The sequence below is a fragment of the Mauremys reevesii genome, linkage group 6 (assembly GCF_016161935.1).
Source record: "Mauremys reevesii isolate NIE-2019 linkage group 6, ASM1616193v1, whole genome shotgun sequence".
In the NCBI taxonomy this organism is placed as follows: domain Eukaryota; kingdom Metazoa; phylum Chordata; order Testudines; family Geoemydidae; genus Mauremys; species Mauremys reevesii.
The window spans coordinates 22,626,202-22,647,986 of record NC_052628.1 but is presented as its reverse complement, the minus strand read 5'-3'; the positions used below and the strand labels follow the sequence as shown (position 1 = coordinate 22,647,986).

General features: G+C 43.3%; 1 protein-coding gene across 13 annotated transcripts in view; it reads left to right on the top strand.

Annotated features, from left to right (window-relative positions):
* The first annotated feature begins 702 nt into the window (after window positions 1-702).
* NPR3 (natriuretic peptide receptor 3) overlaps window positions 703-21,785 on the top strand; it is a 57,136-nt gene continuing 36,053 nt past the window's right edge. For 2 of the 13 annotated variants that reach the window (XR_005600244.1, XM_039543805.1), the window contains exons 1-6: window positions 703-1,439; window positions 2,077-2,750; window positions 10,579-10,701; window positions 14,311-14,477; window positions 14,682-14,743; window positions 20,422-20,488. Coding sequence is in view for 11 of the 13 variants with exons in the window: in XM_039543805.1 (XP_039399739.1) it covers window positions 1,141-1,439; window positions 2,077-2,750; window positions 10,579-10,701; window positions 14,311-14,477; window positions 14,682-14,743; window positions 20,422-20,470 (1,374 nt within the window). In the remaining 2 variants the exon portion in view is untranslated. Of the gene's footprint in view, window positions 1,458-1,697; window positions 2,751-10,578; window positions 10,702-14,310; window positions 14,478-14,681; window positions 14,744-15,989; window positions 16,778-20,421; window positions 20,489-21,785 lie in introns of those variants that run through there. The other 11 variants (XR_005600245.1, XM_039543807.1, XM_039543808.1 and 8 more) reach the window with 10 other exon arrangements.

Below are 21,785 nucleotides of genomic sequence, written 5' to 3'. Positions count from 1 at the left end.
TTTCTTACCATGGGCAATAGCTAAGTACATTAGTCAGAGAGTGGTGCCCAGACTACTTAACAAGTGAATTTTCACACCAAAATACAGTGTTAAATAAACACAATTCTCTGAATACAAACTCTTTTCAAATGAAATAATATAATTGAAAAATTAGTTTTGTTTTGCTTTTAATCACACACATTTATTGGGGCACACAAAGTCTTCTGCAGAATTAAATTTTGCCGGTTAAGCCCAGACTGTAATGAGGGGCAATGCAGAGCTGCTCTGTTCTAGGGGCCACACCCAGTGGCACAATGTCTCCCAGAGCTCCACAGTTGCATGGGGGGATTGGGAGCATTTAATTTGCTACATACCTTTAAATAGGGTGACCAGATGTCCCGTTTTTAAAGGGACAGTCCCGTTTTTGGGGACTTTTTCTTATATAGGTGCCTATTACTCTCCACCCCGTCCTGTTTTTTCACAGTTGCTAGCTGGTCACCCTATCTTTAAAGGAGGCAACATGCTTCTCACATGCTGCCGACCAGCTCTGCTGGACAGTTTATGTGGGGCAGAGCCAAAGTCCTACCTACTCCCTGGAAGTATCCTCTGGGCATCCCTGAGTGCTAGTGTTTCAATTATACCCCTCCCCATGAAGGCTGTGCAAACTAGAAGAGTTCCCCCCCCCCCCCAAGAACGGCCCATGTTAATTTTGGGGCAGATTCTGCTAGCTTTCCCCACACTGGTAGCCCACTGCTTTCCATGAGGCTGCCTGCGGCACAAGTAGGATGAATCCCGCGCGTACACTGTCCATCACCCACGCTCAGGCTGGTGTACGTTACACCCGGAGTTGTTCCGTCCATGTGAACGGGCGTGCTCGTGCACTAAGGGACCACTCAGCCGGAGTCCGTGTGGCGCACTCGGCGCAGTAACAACCCGCCAAGGAGACTAGTGCTGGATTGTCTGGGATTCGGCGGGCTGGGGGGCAGCTACTGGGTCCTCTCCCTGCCAGTGCCTATGCTGCTAATAGTAGCACGCGCGCTTTCTTGCACTGCTGCAGACTAGCGGCACGGTGCTTTCGCCCGGAGGGGAGCTAGGGACGCTCCCTTCCGCCAGCTTTCAGCAGGGGCAGCAGCATTAAAGGGGCGCCCCACCCGCTGTTGCATGAAAGGGCCATTTCAAGTGTGTGTGTGTGTGTGTGGGGGGGGTCATTCATTCGGAGGGCGGCTCCCAATCCTGCAAACCGGGCGTTTAAAACACGCTCGGTCTCTTGCACGGCCCCAGGTCGCTCCGCATCCAGAGTTACAGCATTACGAGTCAACTTCATGCGTGCTACTCGCTGCATCCCGAGCTCCTGATTTTAAACGGCTCTTTTGCACGCCGTGTTGGGACACGTGCATGGTGAAGGAAAAAAAAACAACAACGATCGCACCCAGGGGATTTTCAAAGTCCGTATTGCAAGGGTGAGCGCGACTTCTCAGGCAAGCAGCAGCCAAGCGGTGTCTTTTTATTTCCTACCCACCTCTCCCCTTGCTCCAGGTTTGCAGCGCCCTTTGAGCCATTGCTCATCAGCGCGCCCCTGGGCGAGATGTGGGTTGGTTACAGGAAGAGGGGCGGTGGGGTCGGGGGGCCGGGATTTTGTTGGGGGGGGGGAGGGGGCGGAGGGGCGGATCAGCCCTGCAGGAATGTTAAAGAACGACTCCTCCCCAAACACAAACCCGGCCTCGCAGCGCCATGTGTGGCAACAGGCGCGTTGGCTCCCACACTATTTAAACAGAGGGCTATAGACCAGCGAGGATCAATAAGATCAGCCAGGAGGCAGAGCGTGGGGGAGGAAGATGCCCCACTAATAACAAGTTGCTGGGACAGTTAGTTAACCTGCCAAAACACCCTTAAAAATCAGCCACCCAACAACCGAGAGAAAACCAGCAGCTCCCTCTTACCCCACGGGCTAGTGGTCTCGGTATTAAAGTGTGCAGGGGGCGGAGGTTGGTAGCACTTTCTTGTTCTGTGCAGGGCACACGGGGCCTCGGAGGCAGCGGCGAGAGGGGGGAGGGAGCTCACTGCTATTGAAACCATGCCATCCTTCTTCTTACTTAGCGTCCCCGGCATCCTCACGGCTTGGATGCTCCTGGCAAGCAGCAGCAGCAGCAGCCCCGACGAGGAGAAGCTGATCAGGGTCCTGGTGCTGCTGCCCAAGGACAACTCCTACCTGTTCTCCCTGGCCAGGGTCAGGCCAGCCATCGAGTACGCCGTGCGGAGCCTGCAGGAGAACGGGACCTGCCTGCCGGGCTACCGCTTCGAGGTCAGCTACGAGGACTCGGAGTGCGGCAACCGGGCGCTCTTCAGCCTGGTGGACCTGGTGGCCCTGAAGCAGCAGAAACCGGACCTGCTGCTGGGGCCCGTCTGCGAGTACGCGGCTGCCCCGGTGGCCCGGCTGGCCTCCCACTGGAACCTGCCCATGATCTCGGCTGGGGCGCTGGCCACCGGCTTCAGCACCAAGACGGGCGAGTACTCGCACCTGACCCGGGTCTCGCCCGCCTACGCCAAGATGGGCGAGATGTTCCTGGCCCTGTTCCGGCACCACAAGTGGAGCCGGGCCACCCTGCTCTACAGCGACAACAACCAGGAGCGCAACTGCTACTTCACCATGGAGGGGGTGCATGTGGTCTTCCAGGAGGAGGCGTTCCCCATGGCCGTGCACAGCTTCGACGAGAGCGGCCGCTACTTGGACCTGGACGAGATCGTGCGCTCCATCCAGGCCGGGGAGCGAGGTGAGTGAGCCAGGGGCAGCCCGGGCACCCGCGGGGGGGAATTCCCCCTCCCCCTTGCCCCGATCACACCCCGCCAACTCCACCGGCGCAGGGCACCCGCTCCAGCCACGGGCAGTCAGTCCTTCCCATAGTGATCTGCAGAGCTGGGGCCATAAGCCTCCCCCTTTAAAGCAAAGAGACAACATTGTTTTAAAGCTGGAGAACGTCTGATAAAGCCCCGACTGTGTGCAGCTTGTGACATGCGGACACTGGGGGCGGGGGACGGTCTTCAAATCCTCTTTGTGTGGAAAGTCATTGCAATAGGATTACTATGTCCTGAATGTCACAGCGGTTTATTCCCACGTTGACTGCATGTAAACGGGAAACATTCAGGGGATTCCTAGCTTGCAAAACATGACGCTCAGAATTCAGTTCCTGCAGCCAGTGGTTTGTTGGACGCATTCACAGCCCTAGTAACGCCGTCTCCCATATACGCTGTGCTCCCGAGTGCTCTCCAGCCTCCTTAGCGGGGAATGATGGTGTGCAGTGAGCTGTATTTTCTCGCTATGCATTCGTTCAAGTGCCGTGCACCTGAACTGGGGGAGATGGAGGCCGTAGGTGCAACGTGTTGACAGAGGCGACCGGCAGTTTGTCTGATCCGTAAGGCAGCTAGTGAGAAATAGCCATTAATTGTAGCTGCATTCAGCTGGGGCCACACTGATAATCTGTCTGAAAGTAAAGCAAACTCATCGCGGAAGTAACACAGTGAAATGTATGTGTGTTGATAAAGCAGGTTTGCGTATCAAGGCTCGCAAGCAGAGTAATCTGAAATCCAAAGCAGTATGGGCAAGAAATGATGAATAAACATGACTATGAAACTGCACAGGATGAGATAAAACCTTTGGTCCAGAATGACTTAACCCTTGAGGCATTACTTTGCTGTTTATCGCCTGTTGAAGCTAAATCCTCGAGTATCTTTTCTTCAGCTAGCTCTTTGCATGTTTTGCATGCTGCATGCATTTTCTGTTTTAGGGAGGGTATTAGTTATGTTTCCTCAGGTATATAATAGCAAACAACTTGCCAGAGTCTTTTTTCTAGCGCTTCCCCTAAAACGTGACACATTAAAAATGTGTTAGTTGTGCACAGAGATAAGTAAGAGAGATTTTCTAGGCTATTTTGTTGTGTATGCTGTGCTGCAAATATTTCATGTTCTGTGCTTTCAAGTGGCCACTCACAGTATCGGTAGGGTAGATCTTTTGTGTCGTTTCCTGTTTTTATTCAGATCGGGAAGTTTTCTCCGTTCAGGTCACACACTGATGGCTTTTAGGCTTTTAGTTCAGCATTGCGGTAGCTATCAAAGGAGCCAGTTATGCAAGTGGTGGGGGTGGGATATACACTGCAGAAGCTTTACACTGGCTCTGCTGTGTTATTCATTGCATATGTATGTCATCTGTTATGCAGAGACATCTCAAAGGGCAGATTTCACTATTGGTCTGTGGCACTTTAGACTCATTGACTGATTCTGATTATGGATCTCTCTCTCTCATACACACACACAGTCTCTCTCCCAAATAATCTAAATGCCAGAGTAAAAGAAACATGGCATGCTTGTGTGGTGTGTTTGAGTATGAAAATAACATGTGGTTTCTGAGTAACCTGCTTAGAACTTGCAGGGAACGCTCCTTGAAATAATTAATGTGGACATATAGTTCCTTTAAGGTTATATTTAAATATTAAAATGTATTGAGTCTTGCACCTCCTTACACCACGCTGAATTTGGCCCAGCATCTGAGATGTATGGTATTTTGGCTGATCCTCATTAGCAGGGATTAATGCAGATAAGGGCAATTGAGACCCTGGAGGTATTGGGAGAGGGAGGACACTTGAAAGGGGTAATATTTTGCCCCGCTGACTGTCACATGTTGAAAAGTTTGGGCATGATTCTGTTCCCAGTGAACCTACTGACTTAGATGAGAGCAGGACCAGCGCCTTTGGGTGAAACCCTGGCTCTATTGAAATCAATTTGAATTTTGCCATTTACTTCAGCGGGGGTAGGATTTCACCCTTTTGTATTATGATGCTCTTTATTTATAGTAGAAATCTGATTTATCTCAAACAAGCTGCATTGCTAACAAGAGAGAAAACACATGTATCTGCCAAACCGCAGATTTCTGGATTGGACAGCAGACCTGTTGCTTATCCTGCAAGTTTTTGTTTTAGTGACTCTGCATATGTTCAAAGGTTGAGCAAAGTTTTCCTCTCATCCTGCTAAGTCTTACCATGGAGATTTTCTCCCCTCTCCGTCCATTTAGAAGCCCTGTTGAGTATTACATAAATAACAAAAACATTTTGTGGAAGCAGCTAGCAGGGGAACATGTGAATTCCTAACTCTTGCATGTGTGCAGTAGTTTTGCCACCAACTGTTAGCAAAAAAACAACAGGGAGATAAGTGTCTTGTAAAATATCTTCAAAAAATCACCCTTAGGCTGGATGAATTGATTATATATCATATAATAGCAAAAAGCGTGAAACATAATAGAACAACCCACATATTTAGAATGCACTGGATTAATTGCAAACCTGAATTAATTCTTATTAATTTATTCATTTGGTACATAAGCATATTAAATGACATTTTCCTGCTAAGGCAATGACAACCGGGGAATTTTTTTTTAATTGCTTGTTGAAAAGAATCCCCCCCCCCCCAAAAAAAAACAACAACAACAAAAAACAAAGGCAGAAACATGTCCAAATATTCCAAGCATGCACTGTGCACTAATTGATAGTGGATCAAGTTAAAGAAACTTCTTCCCTAAAACTGACTGGAGATTTAAATTTTAAAATATGCACTTAAAACTATTTTTCTTTAACTCCCAGTTAAATAGAATCCTATAGAGTGAGTGATTTTTTTTTTCAAAATAGATACAAATCACGCTCCATATAACCCCAATGCAGTCACCACATGGTATATTTGTACTGATGCAGTGTATATACTTTAGCACATGGTATATTTGTATTGATGCAGTGTATGTGCTTTAGGACTTTGCACTGGTGATATAGCTACACTGGTGTGAATTTCATGAACTCACAGGGCCTATGAGATAATTGGTACCAACTGATGGATTTTTAATATCTCAGGAGAGCACTTACGCAAGTGCTAAAGTTGAACAGAGGAATTTAAGCACTAGTTTAAGTGATTTCCTGAATGAATAAGATGCAACAAATAACAGCTAGCCAAAATAGCCAAGCAGAGAAAAGCATTTTTAATTAACATAAGACTTATGTCTCTGCTTTGTTTTCTTGATGATTAAAAGCATAATAATTCTATTTCAATAAGAAAAGTGTTAACCTGTAGCAAATAGAACTTGATTTCTTTTTTATTCTCTTCCTAATTGCAGTATATATATACAGCCACATTTTATTTTAACAAAAGGAATGGCGTTCTCTTCCTTCAACTCATTTATCTTCAGTTTCATTCCTGTTTACAAGGGGAATTTCCATAATTTCTCAGAGGATTATACTTGCAATTGATTGTTGCTTAATTTTTCATATATTTTGATTTTTTTATTAGAATGAGAGTGACAGTCACTGAAATCTTGATATAGACTCAAATTCTACTCATTTTACTCATGCAGATAGTCCCACTCACTTCCATAGCAACGGAGAAGGGATTTACTTCAGTGGGGCTTATGCACATGTTTTAAGTTAAGAATCTGCTTATGTGGTCATTCATAAACGTCTGCGTTAATGAGTTAATGAATCTTAGTTTTCAAAATACACTTTTTACAATTTTCACACTAAGGTAACATTTTGAAAATGTAGTTTGGAAACCAAAATTCCAGTTCCTGCAGCCTCCTGGATCGCACATCCTTAACAGCATGGAGCACACCCTCCTGTCTTTGCACCCTCCTGGAGGGTGTGGGTGTTTCTGGACTGCCTCTACTGCATGGTGGCCATGTGTATGTAGCTCTCTGCACCTGGCACACCTGGTGAGCTGTACCAGCAGGATTGCCGTGCTGTGCTCAGTGCCGTTTGGAATACCATCCATGTGGTAGCATCATCCCACGTGCCCTGGGTAGGATCTAGCCCTAATACAGAAGGACATTTTAAAAGTTATACCAAGTTATACCATTTTGGTCAATTTCATGGTCATGGGATTTAAAAAATCATAAATTTCATTATTTCAGCTATTTAAATCTGAAATTTCACAGTGTTGTTATTGTAGGGGTCCTGACCCAAAAAGGAGTTGGGAGGGTCACAAGGTTATTGTAGAGGGGGTTGTGGTACTGCTACCCTTACTTTTGCACTGCTGCTGGCGACAGTGCTGCCTTCAGAGCTGGGCAGCTGAAGAGCAGCGGCTGCAGGCCGGGAGTCCAGCTCTGAATGCAGCGCTGCCACCGGCAGCAGCACAGAAGTAAGGATGATATGGTATTGTCACCTTTGCTTCTGCTTTGCTGCCCCCAGAGCTGGACTCTCAGTCAGCAGCCGCCACTGTGCGGCTGCCCAGCTGTGAAAGCAGCAGCACAGAAGTAAGGATGGCAATACCATACTATGCCATTCTTACTTCTGCTGGCAGCGGCTCTGCCTTCAAAGCTGGACTCCCAGCCTGCAGCCGCTGCTCTCCAGCTGCCCAGCTCTGATGGCAGAAGCACAGAAGTAAGGGTGGCAATACGGCAGCCCCCCCCCCCCCCCCGCCCCAAATGACTTTGTGACTCCCCTGCAACTACCTTTTGGGTCAGGACCCCCAGCTTGAAGAACGCTGGTCTCCCCCGTGAAATCTGTAAAGTATAGGGTAAAAGCACACAAAAGACCAGATTTCACAGAGGACACCAGATTTTATGGTCTGTGACACGTTTTTTGTGGCCATGAATTTGGTAGGGCCAAATTTGGTAACCATGGTTGAGAAAGGAAGACAGCTTGGCAAATATGAATCTAAGCCTTTGAAAATGGTTCTTCCAAATCTTAATGTCACAAAAAATTACCATGAAAAGTGAGTGTTTATTACAAAGATTGGCCTTTTTATTTTTAATGCTTTTCCAGATCTAGTCAACTGGTTAAAGCTTTCAATTCAGCAATAATTAGTTTAACAAAACTCAGCAATGCTGGCTGAGGTCCAGATCCTACAAACACTTTAGCACATGCTTAATTTAAGAATTTGAGTAATCCCATTAATTTCAGTAAGACTACTCTATGCCATAGAGTTAAGCACTGTATAAGTGCTTGCAGGATCAAAATAGTAATATCGGAATTACTTTGATATGTATATTTTAAACTGAAGAAAGTATAAGAATTTAGTTATATTTTCTACTAATTTACAAATACAGATCAAATAAACATAGTTACATTTTTACTTCATTTACATTTTTAAAAGCTTGCAAAAAATGACACACACACACAACTTATCTTTGGATTTCATGAGTGTATTTCCTGTACACACCAAAAAAATGTAATCTTTGATATATTCCTGCTGTGCTAAAACCACATCCAAATAGTTAACATTTGTCCCCTCACATTCCTTTATCAGCTCTCAAACTACGACCTATCAACACATTTTAAAACAGAAATTTTTCCACTCTTCATTCCTGTTAGTCAAGGTCATAAACTGGTGCAGGAGGAATAACTTCAATTTCACTTACAGGATGGGGATTTTATAGTAGATGTGAATTATGAAGGCAAAAGTCAAGAGACGATTGGGAGGCAATTAGAAAGTGTTTTAAAAGAAAAACAGCTCACCTTTCCAATTAGGAACAGTGTGCCAAATTCATTCCTGGTGTAAATCCAGAAAGAATTTGATCCCATAGGCTGTATTTGCTGATAATGATTCAGTAATTCCTATGCCAAAGTTTATATCAAACATGAGCTCTTTTTCCTCACCTCCACCCCCTCCAATGTAAGAGACTAACAATACTCATAAGTTATAGTTTGCTCTGGAAATCATTATACTAATCGACTACAGTCATTAAGACAGACCTGTCCCTGGTGGAACTTCTCTGAAGTGTGTTGGGTTATGCCAGGGATGAATTTGGATCATGATGCCTATAATGGAATAAACCTAGAAAAGAGAGAGAAGATGGATTGTGTGAGTAAAGATTTGGCTTGTGTGCAACTTTTATATGAGCACAAGCACTTGACAAGAAAAACGGAATATGATTTTGATTGAGCTTTATTGTTTGGATGAAAATAGCTGCTTCCATTGTTGTAGCTTTACCATGGCATGGCAGTACTTCTTGAGAATATGTTATGTTTCTTTTTAGTCAGCGCACTGACAACTTTTATTTTGATTTTTCTGATCAAATCTCATGGACCAGGCCATTAAACAAGCATACTTGTATCACACCAGACCGCCTTCTGTGCTTGCTGCATGTGTCATCCTAGGAATGGGAACAGAATGCTCTGCCTGGACACAGACCTGCACATATTTAATAGTTTAGCTAGTTTCACGTGTGTTGTGAAGTTATTTGTGATATAGACTATTTACTATGAGAGAAGTACACCTCTTGATGAAGGGGGAGAGGGAATGTCGCCTTACATGTTTTGTATGCTGGGGACCTGACCTATGTGCTAGCATCATTAAGCTAGTACAGAGGGAAAAGCAGGGATTAGATCCATGCTTACACAGATCAAGTGGCTAGAAAAAAAAGGCAGCATGATGGAACAGCAACCATGTTCCTATAGGCTGGAATAGCAGCTGCAACCTATTAGTGGCAGGTTGGGAAGTAGATTCTATCTAGCAGTTTCCACTTAGCTCCCTGCACAAAGTCTCTTTACTCAAGTTATTGAGTGGGAAGGGATGAATTTCACCACATGCACAAAACGGACTATTAACATGCCCTGGGAGTTTTTGACCAGACTTTGCTCTCAAGCTTATTGAGCCATCCAGTATCTTGTCCTTCTGCAGATCACTGGCACTAATTCTGACATATGGTAACTACAGTAGATTTCCACTGTAACCCCCTCCTCTCCAGCATATAGTACAAACCAGAATGCTAAGTGCCCAGCTGCATCTCCGTATTTAGAATTTTGAAGTAATGTAAATGTTGCCTGGATATTACCTCTTGGATGATAGCATAGCTCTGATCTTCTAATCCGCTAGCATGGATGGAGTACCACTGAATAATAGCGGATCACATTTTAGGATCCAAACTTTTATATGTCTTTTGGATCATTGATAAATGAGACCTTGAATCTTTTAACACTGTAACTGTTTTCAAGGTATTCAAAATGAAATTCTGAATGATAATTTTATCATTTTATGTCTTAATCTTGGAATAATTTCATATTCACTTGCAATAACAAGGCAGTGGATAGAGCTCTGAACTGGGAGTCAGGAGACCTAGGTTCTCCTCCTGGCGCTGGCACTGACCTGTGGGTGACCTTGGGCAAGTTACTTCTCCAGCTGTGCCTCAATTTCCCAATCCATAAAATGGAGATAATGATACTCCTTTGTATAGTGCTTTAAGATCTATTGATGAAAAGTGCTATATTAGAGTTAGATGTTGTTGTAATAAAAATTAAATGCACAATTAAACAAACCAACAAAAACCTCACCACATTACATGAATCAAGAATAAGATAGTATTTGGGCATAATTCTTTGCCCATTGAAGTCAATAGGATTTTTGGCATTGACTTCAGTGGGTAAAGGATTGGCCTTTGGTATTTGTATGCCCCTGTCTCATGTAGGCTCCTTTGGAAATCCCAGATTTAATTGTTAGCCCTGTTCCCATGATTTTTAAAATGTTGGGAGGACAGTTCAGGTCACTGTCTCTGGCAATGGACAAGCTTTATAATCTGTTCCCAGAGGTTTCAAGAACAGCTTCTTATCTCTGTTTTCCATTTTCCTCCACCAGTTGTAATAATGTGTGCCAGTGGTGACACAATAAGGAACATCATGTTAGCTGCTCATCGACAAGGAATGACCAATGGGGACTACGCTTTCTTCAATATTGAACTCTTCAACAGCTCGTCATATGGTAATGTTATTCCCCACCCCCGCAGTATGTTGCAAAACTTTCTGTAAACATGATAACATTTTTAGATTTGTTAGTCTTAAAATATACCACTATTCATCTTAAAATACACCACTATCTCTCCCTGGCCCCGAGGTTACCCGACACTTGAATTATGATATTAGCAAGACGGAAACCAGAAATTCTAGATTTAACTACTTCTGGACTGATCTGTGTGAAGAAGCTATGTGACTAAATGAGAGTTCTAATACAGAAATTCCCTTACATTGTGGGAAAACTGCTTCCAACAAAGACCTTTGTTATACCAGCCAGTTCTCACTACCTTCTATTCTAGTGTGTGTGTTTTGATTCACAGTAGGTTGCTCCAAATCCCAGTCTTGTGATTGCAAGTCTTGGGCCTGGAATAGCCCAACCCCTGTTGTGGGCTAGACTGCACATGACTGACTGGGAGGTAGGCAGCAGTGACACAGTGAATCCCAGCACAGAGCGTCATTGTTAAGGTAGTGAGGGGTTGCCTAGATCATCAGCCAGAAAATCTTGATGCCTTAGGGCGAAATCCTAGTCCCACAGAAGTCAGTGGGAGTTTTGCAGATTTGTACACCTGCCAGTGGCTGGAAACCCTTGATCTAATATGTGCTCCAGTTTTTGATGGCACATAATTCCTGCAGAGACACGCTGCTATATTTAGCCTTGTAGTATCACCTGGCGCACAGAAGCACAGTCATGTTCACCCCAGTATAATATAGTCACATACATGTGATGGGCTTATATTTTTTAATTGGTTCAGATTTCTGTGTCCCACACATCCATATACTAAAAGGTATCCTTAGGAGTTAAGGTAAATAGTTCACAAAGGACTCAGCACCACAACCCCAGAGTTAAGGGAGCACTGTCTATCTGACTTCTTGGCAACTGACCAGTTTAAATAGCATTTCCTGAATAGTTTTTGTAAATAATTCCTAGGGGAAAAAACATTAGAAGGATCTTCTGTTCTTTTTTAAGAAGGGGCAAACTAACTCTGAAGAGAAATCTATGCAACTGACTGTACACAAATTATTGTCAAATGCATAAAGTAAACAATCTGAACACAGAATGCCCATACCTCCTCTTACAGTTCTAATAAACTTTGTGTTATTGGAAGTCTAAAAAGGTACAGAACTGTAAGACAGAATATGATTTACAAGTAGCTATTGTTCCTGTAAGATAACACAATCACACTCCTTTTTTTGTTGTCTTTAAAGTTTTTTTTATTTTAATTTGTAAAAAGACACATTAATTGTTGAGGCGGCAACAGTTGCGCTGCTTCACCAGAAAGTCATTTTAAGTGCTGCTCCCAGACTCCATGCCCAAAGCAATCTTTCAAAGAATTTGAAAGTGTGTAACATTACTTTAGAAGCTCTGTTAAGTAACGGTAGCTTCTCTGTTTCCATTTACAACAGCTTTTCAAGTGAACATGTTTAGGTCAGACTGAGGTACAGAAGCGTGTTCACATTTAGGCCCAATATTACCTGAAACCCAGCTGTCTCTGGGAAAGCCAAGATCCAAAATGTGGCATATATGTGGGATTGGGGAACTATGCTTCTTAGAGGATGGCTTAATAATGTTTTGTGGCTGTCAGCTGTTGTCATGCTCTTTTCAGAGATCTTCTGTGTGGACCTCATGGTAGAACAAAGCTTTTGTGCTTGATTGGGTTACAATCTAGAATTGTGATAGCTGGCTGGAACAGTAGCTGAGAACCTCATGAGGAGATGAGACAAAGAATTGATTGAAAAAGAGAAGATAGATGGTCAATAAAAATTAAAGAATTAAAAAAGGATCATTTATGAATTTTGCTAAGATCATAATCCACAAGGGCAGTAGAGATGCAGCACCTTCACAGCATTGTGCTTTGGTAAACAAACAACAAAGAGTCCCAAGCACAGCGGCCTTTCTCTGGGAAAGGAGAGAGAATGGAAGGGAGCCACCATATGACTTTGATCTCACTGAGGGCTAGACTGTGGCTTTGCCACAGGTCCTGTGTGTGGAGTGGCAAGCAGCCGCAGTAGCCTGGTAGCAGCACACTGAAAGAAATGTGCTTCTCAGAGGCCCTGTTCCTTCATTGGTTGCCTCATGCTCGGTCAGGAGGAGGTGAATAACTTGCTAGTGGCCTGTACTTCCAGCAAATTATGACATCTCCCCAATGGCTCGGCTGCCATCACAACACACTGGGGAACAGAGGAGATGAAACGCAGGCTTCTCCCACTTTTCACCCACCTGCATGCCTGGATCCAGGGTCCGTGTAACCCACTCATGGCCATAAGATCTTTATCCCTCATCCATCCCTGTGCAAGCACACAGTCCCAAGTCAAGGCGGATAGAATGTTTGATACTTGGCTGCTACCATCTCTGGCATTCACTCCATCTCATCCATCTCCATTCCCTTCCCTTGGTCTCAGCTGACCTGCTTTCTGCCTGTCTATAAATCAACAAATTCCTTTAACCAGGCTGAATGACCACATCCTCCCTCATCTCAGGGTCCTGCGTGTCTCTGGATTCCAAACCTCAACAGCTATTTGTGTTCTGCAGTTTTAGTCTTTGTACTTTTACAACTGGCTTTTAGTTCCAAAAATAAAAAAGACTGTCTGGCTTTTTAATTATTTTTAAGCATTTAAAAGCAAGTTGTTTAAGGACACTGTTATTCCCCCGGGGCCTCATTATTTATCAGTTCCATAGAACAGCCTTAGCACCTGATTCAAGGCAATAGGAGTCTTTCCACTGACCTCAGTGGGCTTTGAATCAGGTCCTTTGGCCTCAGCCAACGCACAGGAAGTACTCAGGACATGACAGGAAGGCAAAGGCATTTAAACAAATAACCTGTAATTGAATTTAAAAATCTCTGATTACTTGTAGTTGTTTCCCGAGTCCAGTCTCCCACCTGCTGTGTCATTGGGCAAATGCAAGTACAATGTGTGCAATGGCACATTTGTAGTTGGGTGTTTGTTTTCTGCTAAGAGAAACTGGGCCTATCATGCAGCTAGTGTGCACGTGGCATTCCCATTGATTTCAGTGGGAGAGCTGGGTGACAAGTGGCTACAAGATCAGGCCCTCTGTGACATCATTCCAGGTAATTACTTTACTCTTCTTACTCTACTTAGACCTGACTTTGCTCAAAGTTTAAAAGGGAGTCAGTGGCACATTGACTGGGAACTGAACCCAGTTTTGTCTCCCTCTCACCTGTTCTAGCCCCTAGACAGCCTGCTTCTCTGTATTTGAGGATGTTATTTGCTCATATCTAGACTTGACTTCAGATGTTAAAAATAATCAAGTAAATATGGGAAGAAAACCTTATTGCTGACCATTCTGCTAGGCTGGGCTTCTGACTAAGGATCATAATCTGTATAATTATTTCAAGGGCATTATGCCAGTCCCCCTTGCTATCTTGTTCCCCTAGTATCAAGAGGCATGTTGAATTCTCTTACATTAGCCTCACAGCACGCATTGCACAAATGTGACAATGTCTTGTACATTGCTGTCTACCCCAAGCAACGTATAGGGGATATTTAAGCAGAAAGGGAGAGCGAGCCCTTTATGCAAACTAGCCTGGAATTGTAAATATTTTTATTTCTCCCTTAGGAAATGGCTCGTGGAAGAGAGGAGACAAACATGACCTTGAAGCAAAGCAAGCCTACTCATCCCTCCAAACAGTCACTCTACTGAGGACAGTGAAACCTGAGTTTGAGAGGTTTTCCATGGAAGTGAAAAGTTCTGTTCAGAAACAAGGTCTCAACGAGGATGATTACGTAAGTACTTGATTATGAGCCTAGGGCTTTTAGCATCCTCAAAAACAGGCTCCTGATTAAATCAAAGGTGACAAAGTGTCCTATTCTGAATCTGTCAAAAACACCTGGGTTCAGTTGTGAAACTCACTGTTACTTTGTGAACTCTCTCTGGTAAGATGTTTTTCTCCCTGGCTAAAGAAAATTGCTCTTTATGTTTGTCCACAGTCATCAGGGAGTACACAGAGGGAGGGGCAGCACTTCCATCGTTCATCACACTCCTTTTATTGGTAAAATATTTTTTTCGTTCTTGATTTCTGTGTTCTCTGTCTCACTCCAACTCTCCCTCATGCTTTTTCACTCTAGGGAAATGGGGTTTCAGCAGGTTGTGCTATCCTGTTGTATCTGGTACATTGAACTTTTCTTATCCTTAAGGGGAGTTGTGCCCTACTTCCCAGCGTACCAGGCTAAACTTGTCTGTGTGGTTTTAACCATCCAAATACCCACTGGAAGTATTCCACAAATCCTGTCAAGTATTTTAAACCTGGAAGTACCACAGTGCTCCAAAGAGGGAAGTAAAATACTATAGTTCTTGTTACTGTTCACCTCTAGAGGAAGATGCTTCTGGGAATTAGTATAGAGTATCAGAAACACTGAAAGGATAGTGCTCTAAGATCATTCCTAGATGTGTCATCTTTGAGATGAAGATAGGAGGAGCTCACAGCACAATACACACATACAGTTGCCTGCATGCTGGTGCAGGTACTTTGCTCCCCGTGAAGGGGGAACTTTCCATGGCCACTAAAAAACCCCTGATGTGGCTAGAAGAGAATGTGGCTACATGAGAGCTGAAGCTCATACCGCTCCAGGGGAACATGGTGAGGATGTCAATCCATTGCAGCGACAGTGCCGTGCAAGAACTTTCCCACCATCACTACTACTGGAACTAAAATTACCACATTTACACAGGAGACCAGTGAAATTGGTAAAGTCAGGAAAAGCTACTTGTTTGATACATTCATACACTATTTTATGTTGTTTTTATATTGTTTAAAGGATTGGCATTCATTGACTTCTATAAAATAAAGGAAAGCAGAAACAGTAAATATATATTGCTTGAAAACTCAGATTTTGAGCAGAAACATAACGTCTGAAACAAAAGCTATGCTAATGTGCATGCTGAGTTAACAAACAGGAGGTCTTTCCTGCAAGGTATTGTACAATATCAGTTGTTTTCGGAAAATCTGCACTCAACCAACCATAGAACAGCTCTCTCTGAAAATCTATCACTGATTTGTGCTTTTAGGTACTGGGGAGGGTTATTTGGAATGAAAAGCCTTTTTTATACAGTTACCCAGGGGGGGTTACAGTCACAGTTCGGATCATAATTCCATGAAACATGCAAATCCAGACTGAATCCTGGAAAGTCTGGTTCACACCTTACTGCTACAATGAAACAGAAAGCATGACTGAGTTCAAATAGTGCTCCAACGAAGGGCACAGGAGGCCCATTCAGATTTGCACATCTTTTTGCAGATGAAGTTATAAGACAACACAACTCCCATAGGACATGGGGATAATGATGCCTTCCAAGGAACTTTGAGATCTGTTAAGGGGAGCGACAAACCCTGATTCCCACCAACTGGAACTGAAGACTTGCCCTGGTAGCCCCACCAGTCAAGAGCAGCCAGGCTAACGTTCAGAAAGCAGGAGCAGCAGAATGGCTAGGAGAGCCAATGAAGCCAGGAGCATGAATGTTATCTATCCAGCTCACAGGCTGAGGTGGGTGAATTAGGGAGGACAGTTTGGAGTAAGAAGGAGAGGCACTCTGTGGTTCTGTAGGACATGGAGCCCGCTTCAAAGATCTGTTTGGAGGACCATGCGTGTATCAATTCAGCGTTGTGTTAAACACCTGGCTAGAATTACATTGCCAACAAAATATGAGTCACATTATAATGTGCAGAATTTGCACAATGCATGTGAGAGATCAGCAGCCTCCCTCATGCTAGCAAACAGATGCGTTTTTTGTTGGCTAACTTATTCTCCAAATAGGAGATTCCCTGCAAATACATCCATGTTGCCAACTGTCCTTTGTTCACTTTTATCAGACCTTAGTTGCTGGAGCAGTCAGATCTCCATGCTGATAACATTCATTGGTTGCTCTCCACAGTACAGACTCAGGTGACCCCAAAGCTCTCTTGTATTTTGCTCAGAGCAGGGGCTCAGAGCTACTGGGAAAAGGGGGTTGGCTTCAAACACAAGTTCATTGTGTACCGAAATTGTACTATTACTTACCATGCTATACAGATCTACTCAAAAACCTTCCCTCATCAGTTTGTCTTCATGATTTTTTAAAAAATAAACAATTTTAAATGGATGCTACCAGGTTAAATATCATTATGTGTCACTAATACCTGAGAGCATACAAAAATGAACAGATTTTAGTAGTCTAATTTACTACCATTTGTGATACCATTTATTTTTTGCAGTCACTCAGCGTGGGCAATGAAAACAGACTGGTCAGTTTCCCCTATATAATTCTCATGCACCAGCACACTACAGCAATGACTGGGTTGCAGACACTGCAGTCAGACAGACACTGCAATCAGTTGCAGACACTGTTACAATCCAATTTTAAAAAAATGTAAATTAAGAAAAGTTACATTTTTGTAAAATTGTTTGAAAGAAGAAAAAGCAAAACAAAAACTAAGGGCCTGACTAAGGGCCTCATCACCCAGCCCTCTTCCTACCTGCATGGAAGGGAAAGGGGATGCCAGCTTCACTGTATGCTGGCCTTTGCTACTCCAAGAGAGTTTCCCTCTGTGGAGGCTTCCCAGCATTCAGGCTCTGTGGAATGGGAGGAGGTGGGGATGTCTCCACTCTACTGGATTTTTCTACACATGATTTTTCTACTGGGGAAGGTGGGCATGTTACTGCAGGTGGAATCTTGCCTGCAGTGGATTACAGGGGTGATCAGTGGGTGTTTGAGTGCAATTCTCAGCTGTTTCTGCATGTGGCAAACCATGTGTCCCAGTGTAAATATCCAGGGAAACTCTGAATTGTAAAACAGAGTGTCCACTTCTTTGTGCTGGGTTTTCCAGCATGTGGGAGAATGAAGCTCTAAATGTGTGGTTTCATTTATCTGACAGTGACTCTGACAAAAAAAGAGATTCGTTAACACGGCATTTTGTCCTGAACTCTTGCCATGGTAAACTCCAAGGGCATTATTACACTGCACAGAAAAAACATAATAAAAATGGAGAAAACATAACAGCCAATAGAAAGGATAGAAAAACAGGAGGGGCAAAGCACGTAGCAGTTCTCAGACTGGTGGACATGTTTGTGGCCGGTCGAGAGCTAGCAGCTCACATGGCACTGGCCCTCCTTGTTTCCAGCTGTTTGTGTGTTTTTGCACAGAAAGAAGCTAAAAATACACAAACCATTCCTGAGTGATAAGGTGATAATTGGAGATTACCAATCTCCTAGAACTGGAAGGGACCTTGAAAGGTCATTGAGTCCAGCCCCCTGCCTTCACTAGCAGGACCAATTTTTGCCCCAGATCCCTAAGTGGCTTCCTCAAGAATTGAACTCACAACCCTGGGTTTAGCAGGCCAATGCTCAAACAACCTGACTGTGCGGAGGTGTCCAGGAGACAATCTTGCTGTTAGGATGAAGTCCAAAAGGTTTGGGAATCCTTGTCCTGGATGAATTTCTTTAAGCAGTCTTTAACTGATCACTGGTGACAGTCAGAGAAGCAAGTGGTAGAGAGAGTTTTTAAGAAGGCACTAGACAGCTGGTTCCTAAACTTTTTAATAAAGCAACCCGCCAGCTGCATTGTGTCTTTTTTTTTTTTTTTTTTTTTTGACCGAAACCCCAGCAATACCATCCTAATTCCAGCCTGGCTGTTGGAGAGTGAGCCCACCCTGCATTCACCCTCCAGCAAAGGCTCCTGTCCCATGGGGCTGGGCCTCGCTCCCCATTCCAGTGTTGGGACCTGGTGCCTAGCTTCTATTTATCTACCTAAATAACAGAGATTCTTCACCAAAAGCCCAGCACCCAACATGCTGCTTTTTGAAAATATGGCCACTTATTTTGGTTTCTAAATGGGAGCTGAGCTCTTCTGATAATCTGGTCTCCAACCTCAATCCTGCTACCCATTGCCAAACTCCAGTTGACTTCGGTAGGTGTAGGATTAGCCCCTAGAGCAGGCTTAGCACCTGTAGAAGTTTATCTGGACTTGCTTGGATATGGGCTATGGAATCAGGCTGTTAGTAGGTGAAACTTCTCAACAATCCATCTGGAATGGATCGTCAGAATTAGGGACAGTAAAGCAGCCTAACATTACTAGCGAAGATATTGCCTCTGTCATCCTCTGGGAGCTAAACAAGGTATCAGTCAGCTACTCACAACATGCTCTGAACACTTGTAGAGTGATTTGAGATGCTTGGATTAAAGGTATAACATAAGAGCTCTAAGATAAATGTGCCAGAGACAGCAATGGGAGCAGTGTATCTGATATCAGCATTTGCAACTGCCTCCGGATTGGGATGAGACTAATTCCAGAAAGACATGTTGGTTAAAAAAATGTTTAGCAAGAAACAGTGTTTCAGTTAAAGTATATGCACAGTCCATTTTTATTAAATAACACTAAGCACTTAATGCACTGGCTTAAGGCTTCAGTTTGAAACTTGTTAATACTACCTCTGTTCCTGGCTTGGGGGTAGAATTCAATAAATGCTGTTTTTATATCTAACCCAGTATTCTGAGCTGGGATGATTTTATAACCTTGGATATTTGCTCTTTTGAGGTTAGCAGGCCACCCATGGCTTGTTTTTTCTTCTTATTTAAAAGCTGAAAATTTATCTAATTAAATAAACATTCCAACTGTGTTAACGGCACAGCAGCATTGTTTGTGGGGAAAGATGTGTGGAGTTTTTTCTTATCCACTGTCTTCTTCCCAACACTCTCAATGAGCACCAGGAGAAGGAAATTGAAGTTCAATTTGCCTGCAATGCTATCTCACCCAAAGAATGTGAACAAAGTCAAAGCTAAATACATTATTTAGATCAGCTAGACACTACCTTTTAAAAAGCGACAATCTGTTATTTTTAAGGGTTTAAGTCTTCTAAATGAGAAATGGCCCAGAAGGGAAGCCTCTAAAGCAACTTTTAGGGCGTCACCAATTATCTACAAAAGCTATGTGGGAGGTAGCAGTAGACAGCAGTCATAAAGTTTATCACTTCATCCATAACATCCGTGCCAGACTCTTCCCCCATGTGTATTGCCTTACATCATCCTTTAATTGGGATTGTACACGCACAAAAATTGGGGAGGGGGGAAGTAAGCAATTCAGTAAAGTCACTGAGAGAGACAGGAAAAATATAACATATTCAATGGTGTATGTCTCATTTGTCTTTCTCAGACCCAGCCAGGCAGGATAAATGCACAGGCAGGCTTTTGTGTCTCTTTTGACTGCATCAGAATAGGAAAGGGTTGGGAGGGAGGGGGGTTATGCCTCTGCCAGGGAATAATTTGTTCAAATGAATAGGTTTATTCAGCGCCTAGAGTGCTTTGCTAATTGTGTTTGAAAGAATAAAAGCAAATCTTATGTTGCTTTTAGTAGCAAGAAAAAAAATGAGTTCACATGCCATCTTTTTAATACGAAGATTAATTCTATCAACAAAACATAATTTGAAGTCAATGGGAGTTTTCCCACTGATTTTAATAGGAGCAAAGTTGGACTCCTGATTGCTAAGTTTTCTGGGTTTAGTAGCCACTCCAGTTTTTTTGCTTTTTGTTTTAATTAAAGATATTGCCTTTACTGCTTCTCTAATGATGGGAAAGACTAATCTCTTGAGTATATTTGGTTCTTAAACAAAAATACCTAATATTGGTAAGTTGACGAGTGCCAGAAAATATAAGAAATGAAATGAATTAGTCTTCCCTCTTATTGTTGATGTCTGTTTAGGTTTTCTGCAGGAGCAGGGAGAGTAGAGTGTGTCTCGGGATATTTCTGAAGTTGTTCAACTGAACCAGTTAGTACAAAATTTTAGTTATGACTTATAATAAGAACATTGGACTCACTGGAATGTACATTATTAGCATCGTTAGTCTTATATACTTGTATATTTCCCATAGGTCTCCAGTCTTTTTACTTTGATTTCACAGATAGTCACATTTCATTTTAGTAAACAGACATATGCATTTACCTCTATGAAATATCAGAATGCAGGCAGGATACTCTTTCTTGAAAATACTTGCCAGATATGTATATTATATTCCACTAACAAGAAGTTAAGATGTTGAAACTTGCAGGACTTTTTAAAGCATTGTGCTTATTGCATTACCAAAAGCTAATATTGGGCCATATCCTGCTCCTATTTAAATTCACAGGAATATTGCCATTGATTTCAAAGGAGCACAGGATTGGGCCTGTTCTCTTTGAACTAGAGCAGATCAAGCATGTATAGCTCATTTTGCACAAACTGACATTTAAAAAACTCCAGAGCATTCACTAACTGACTTTTCTAGAAGCCAGTAAGTATATCCACTACAGTTCATAGTCCCAAAGTAACTTACGAAAAATAACATTCAACTGGAAGTTCTTTATTTAATGGCACAAAAATCTAAGCCCAGCAAAGATGAGGTCATTTGAACAAAAAGTCTTCGGGGATTTAGGTGATAAAGACCTCAGCAGCAGGAAATATGGTAGCAAATAGCAATCCGGTGCCAAAAAAAGAAGCACAAGGTGGCCGTTTGATCCCTTTTCCCCCCAGGATAGAAGTGCTTGTCTCAATGGGTATTCAGAGATGTTGCAGCCCTGGGGGCTCACATTCCAGCTACTGGAGAGGATTGCTTTTATGAGCAGAGCTGCAGTCAGCTATGTTGGACTAAGATTTCAGCATGAGAGAATTTACTGGAGTCAAATAGTTTGAGGTTGTTTTTTGTTTGTTTGTTTTTTTAGAGATGCAACAGAAAATGTTCAGTTGCAAATTATGGCCCTGACCTTCAAATCTGCTCATGTGGGCAGACCTGAACACCCATGATGAGGCCCAAATAGAGACAAGAGGCTACCTGTGCTGAGCCTTTAGGCACTCTGGGCTAGATCCTCAGCTAGTAAAAAATCAGCGTCCACTGATTTCAGTGAAGCTAGTCTAAATTACACCAGTTGAGGATCTGACTACCTGACAGAAAGGGGAGTGGAGGCTGCAGTGGGGTCAGCCATCTCCCATGCACCCCCTCTTGACATGGGGTCATATTGCAGGCAACCTACCTCAGTTTCCCCCTCAAGGGGCTTCTTAAACTCCACACAGGCTTTTCTCACCTATTCAC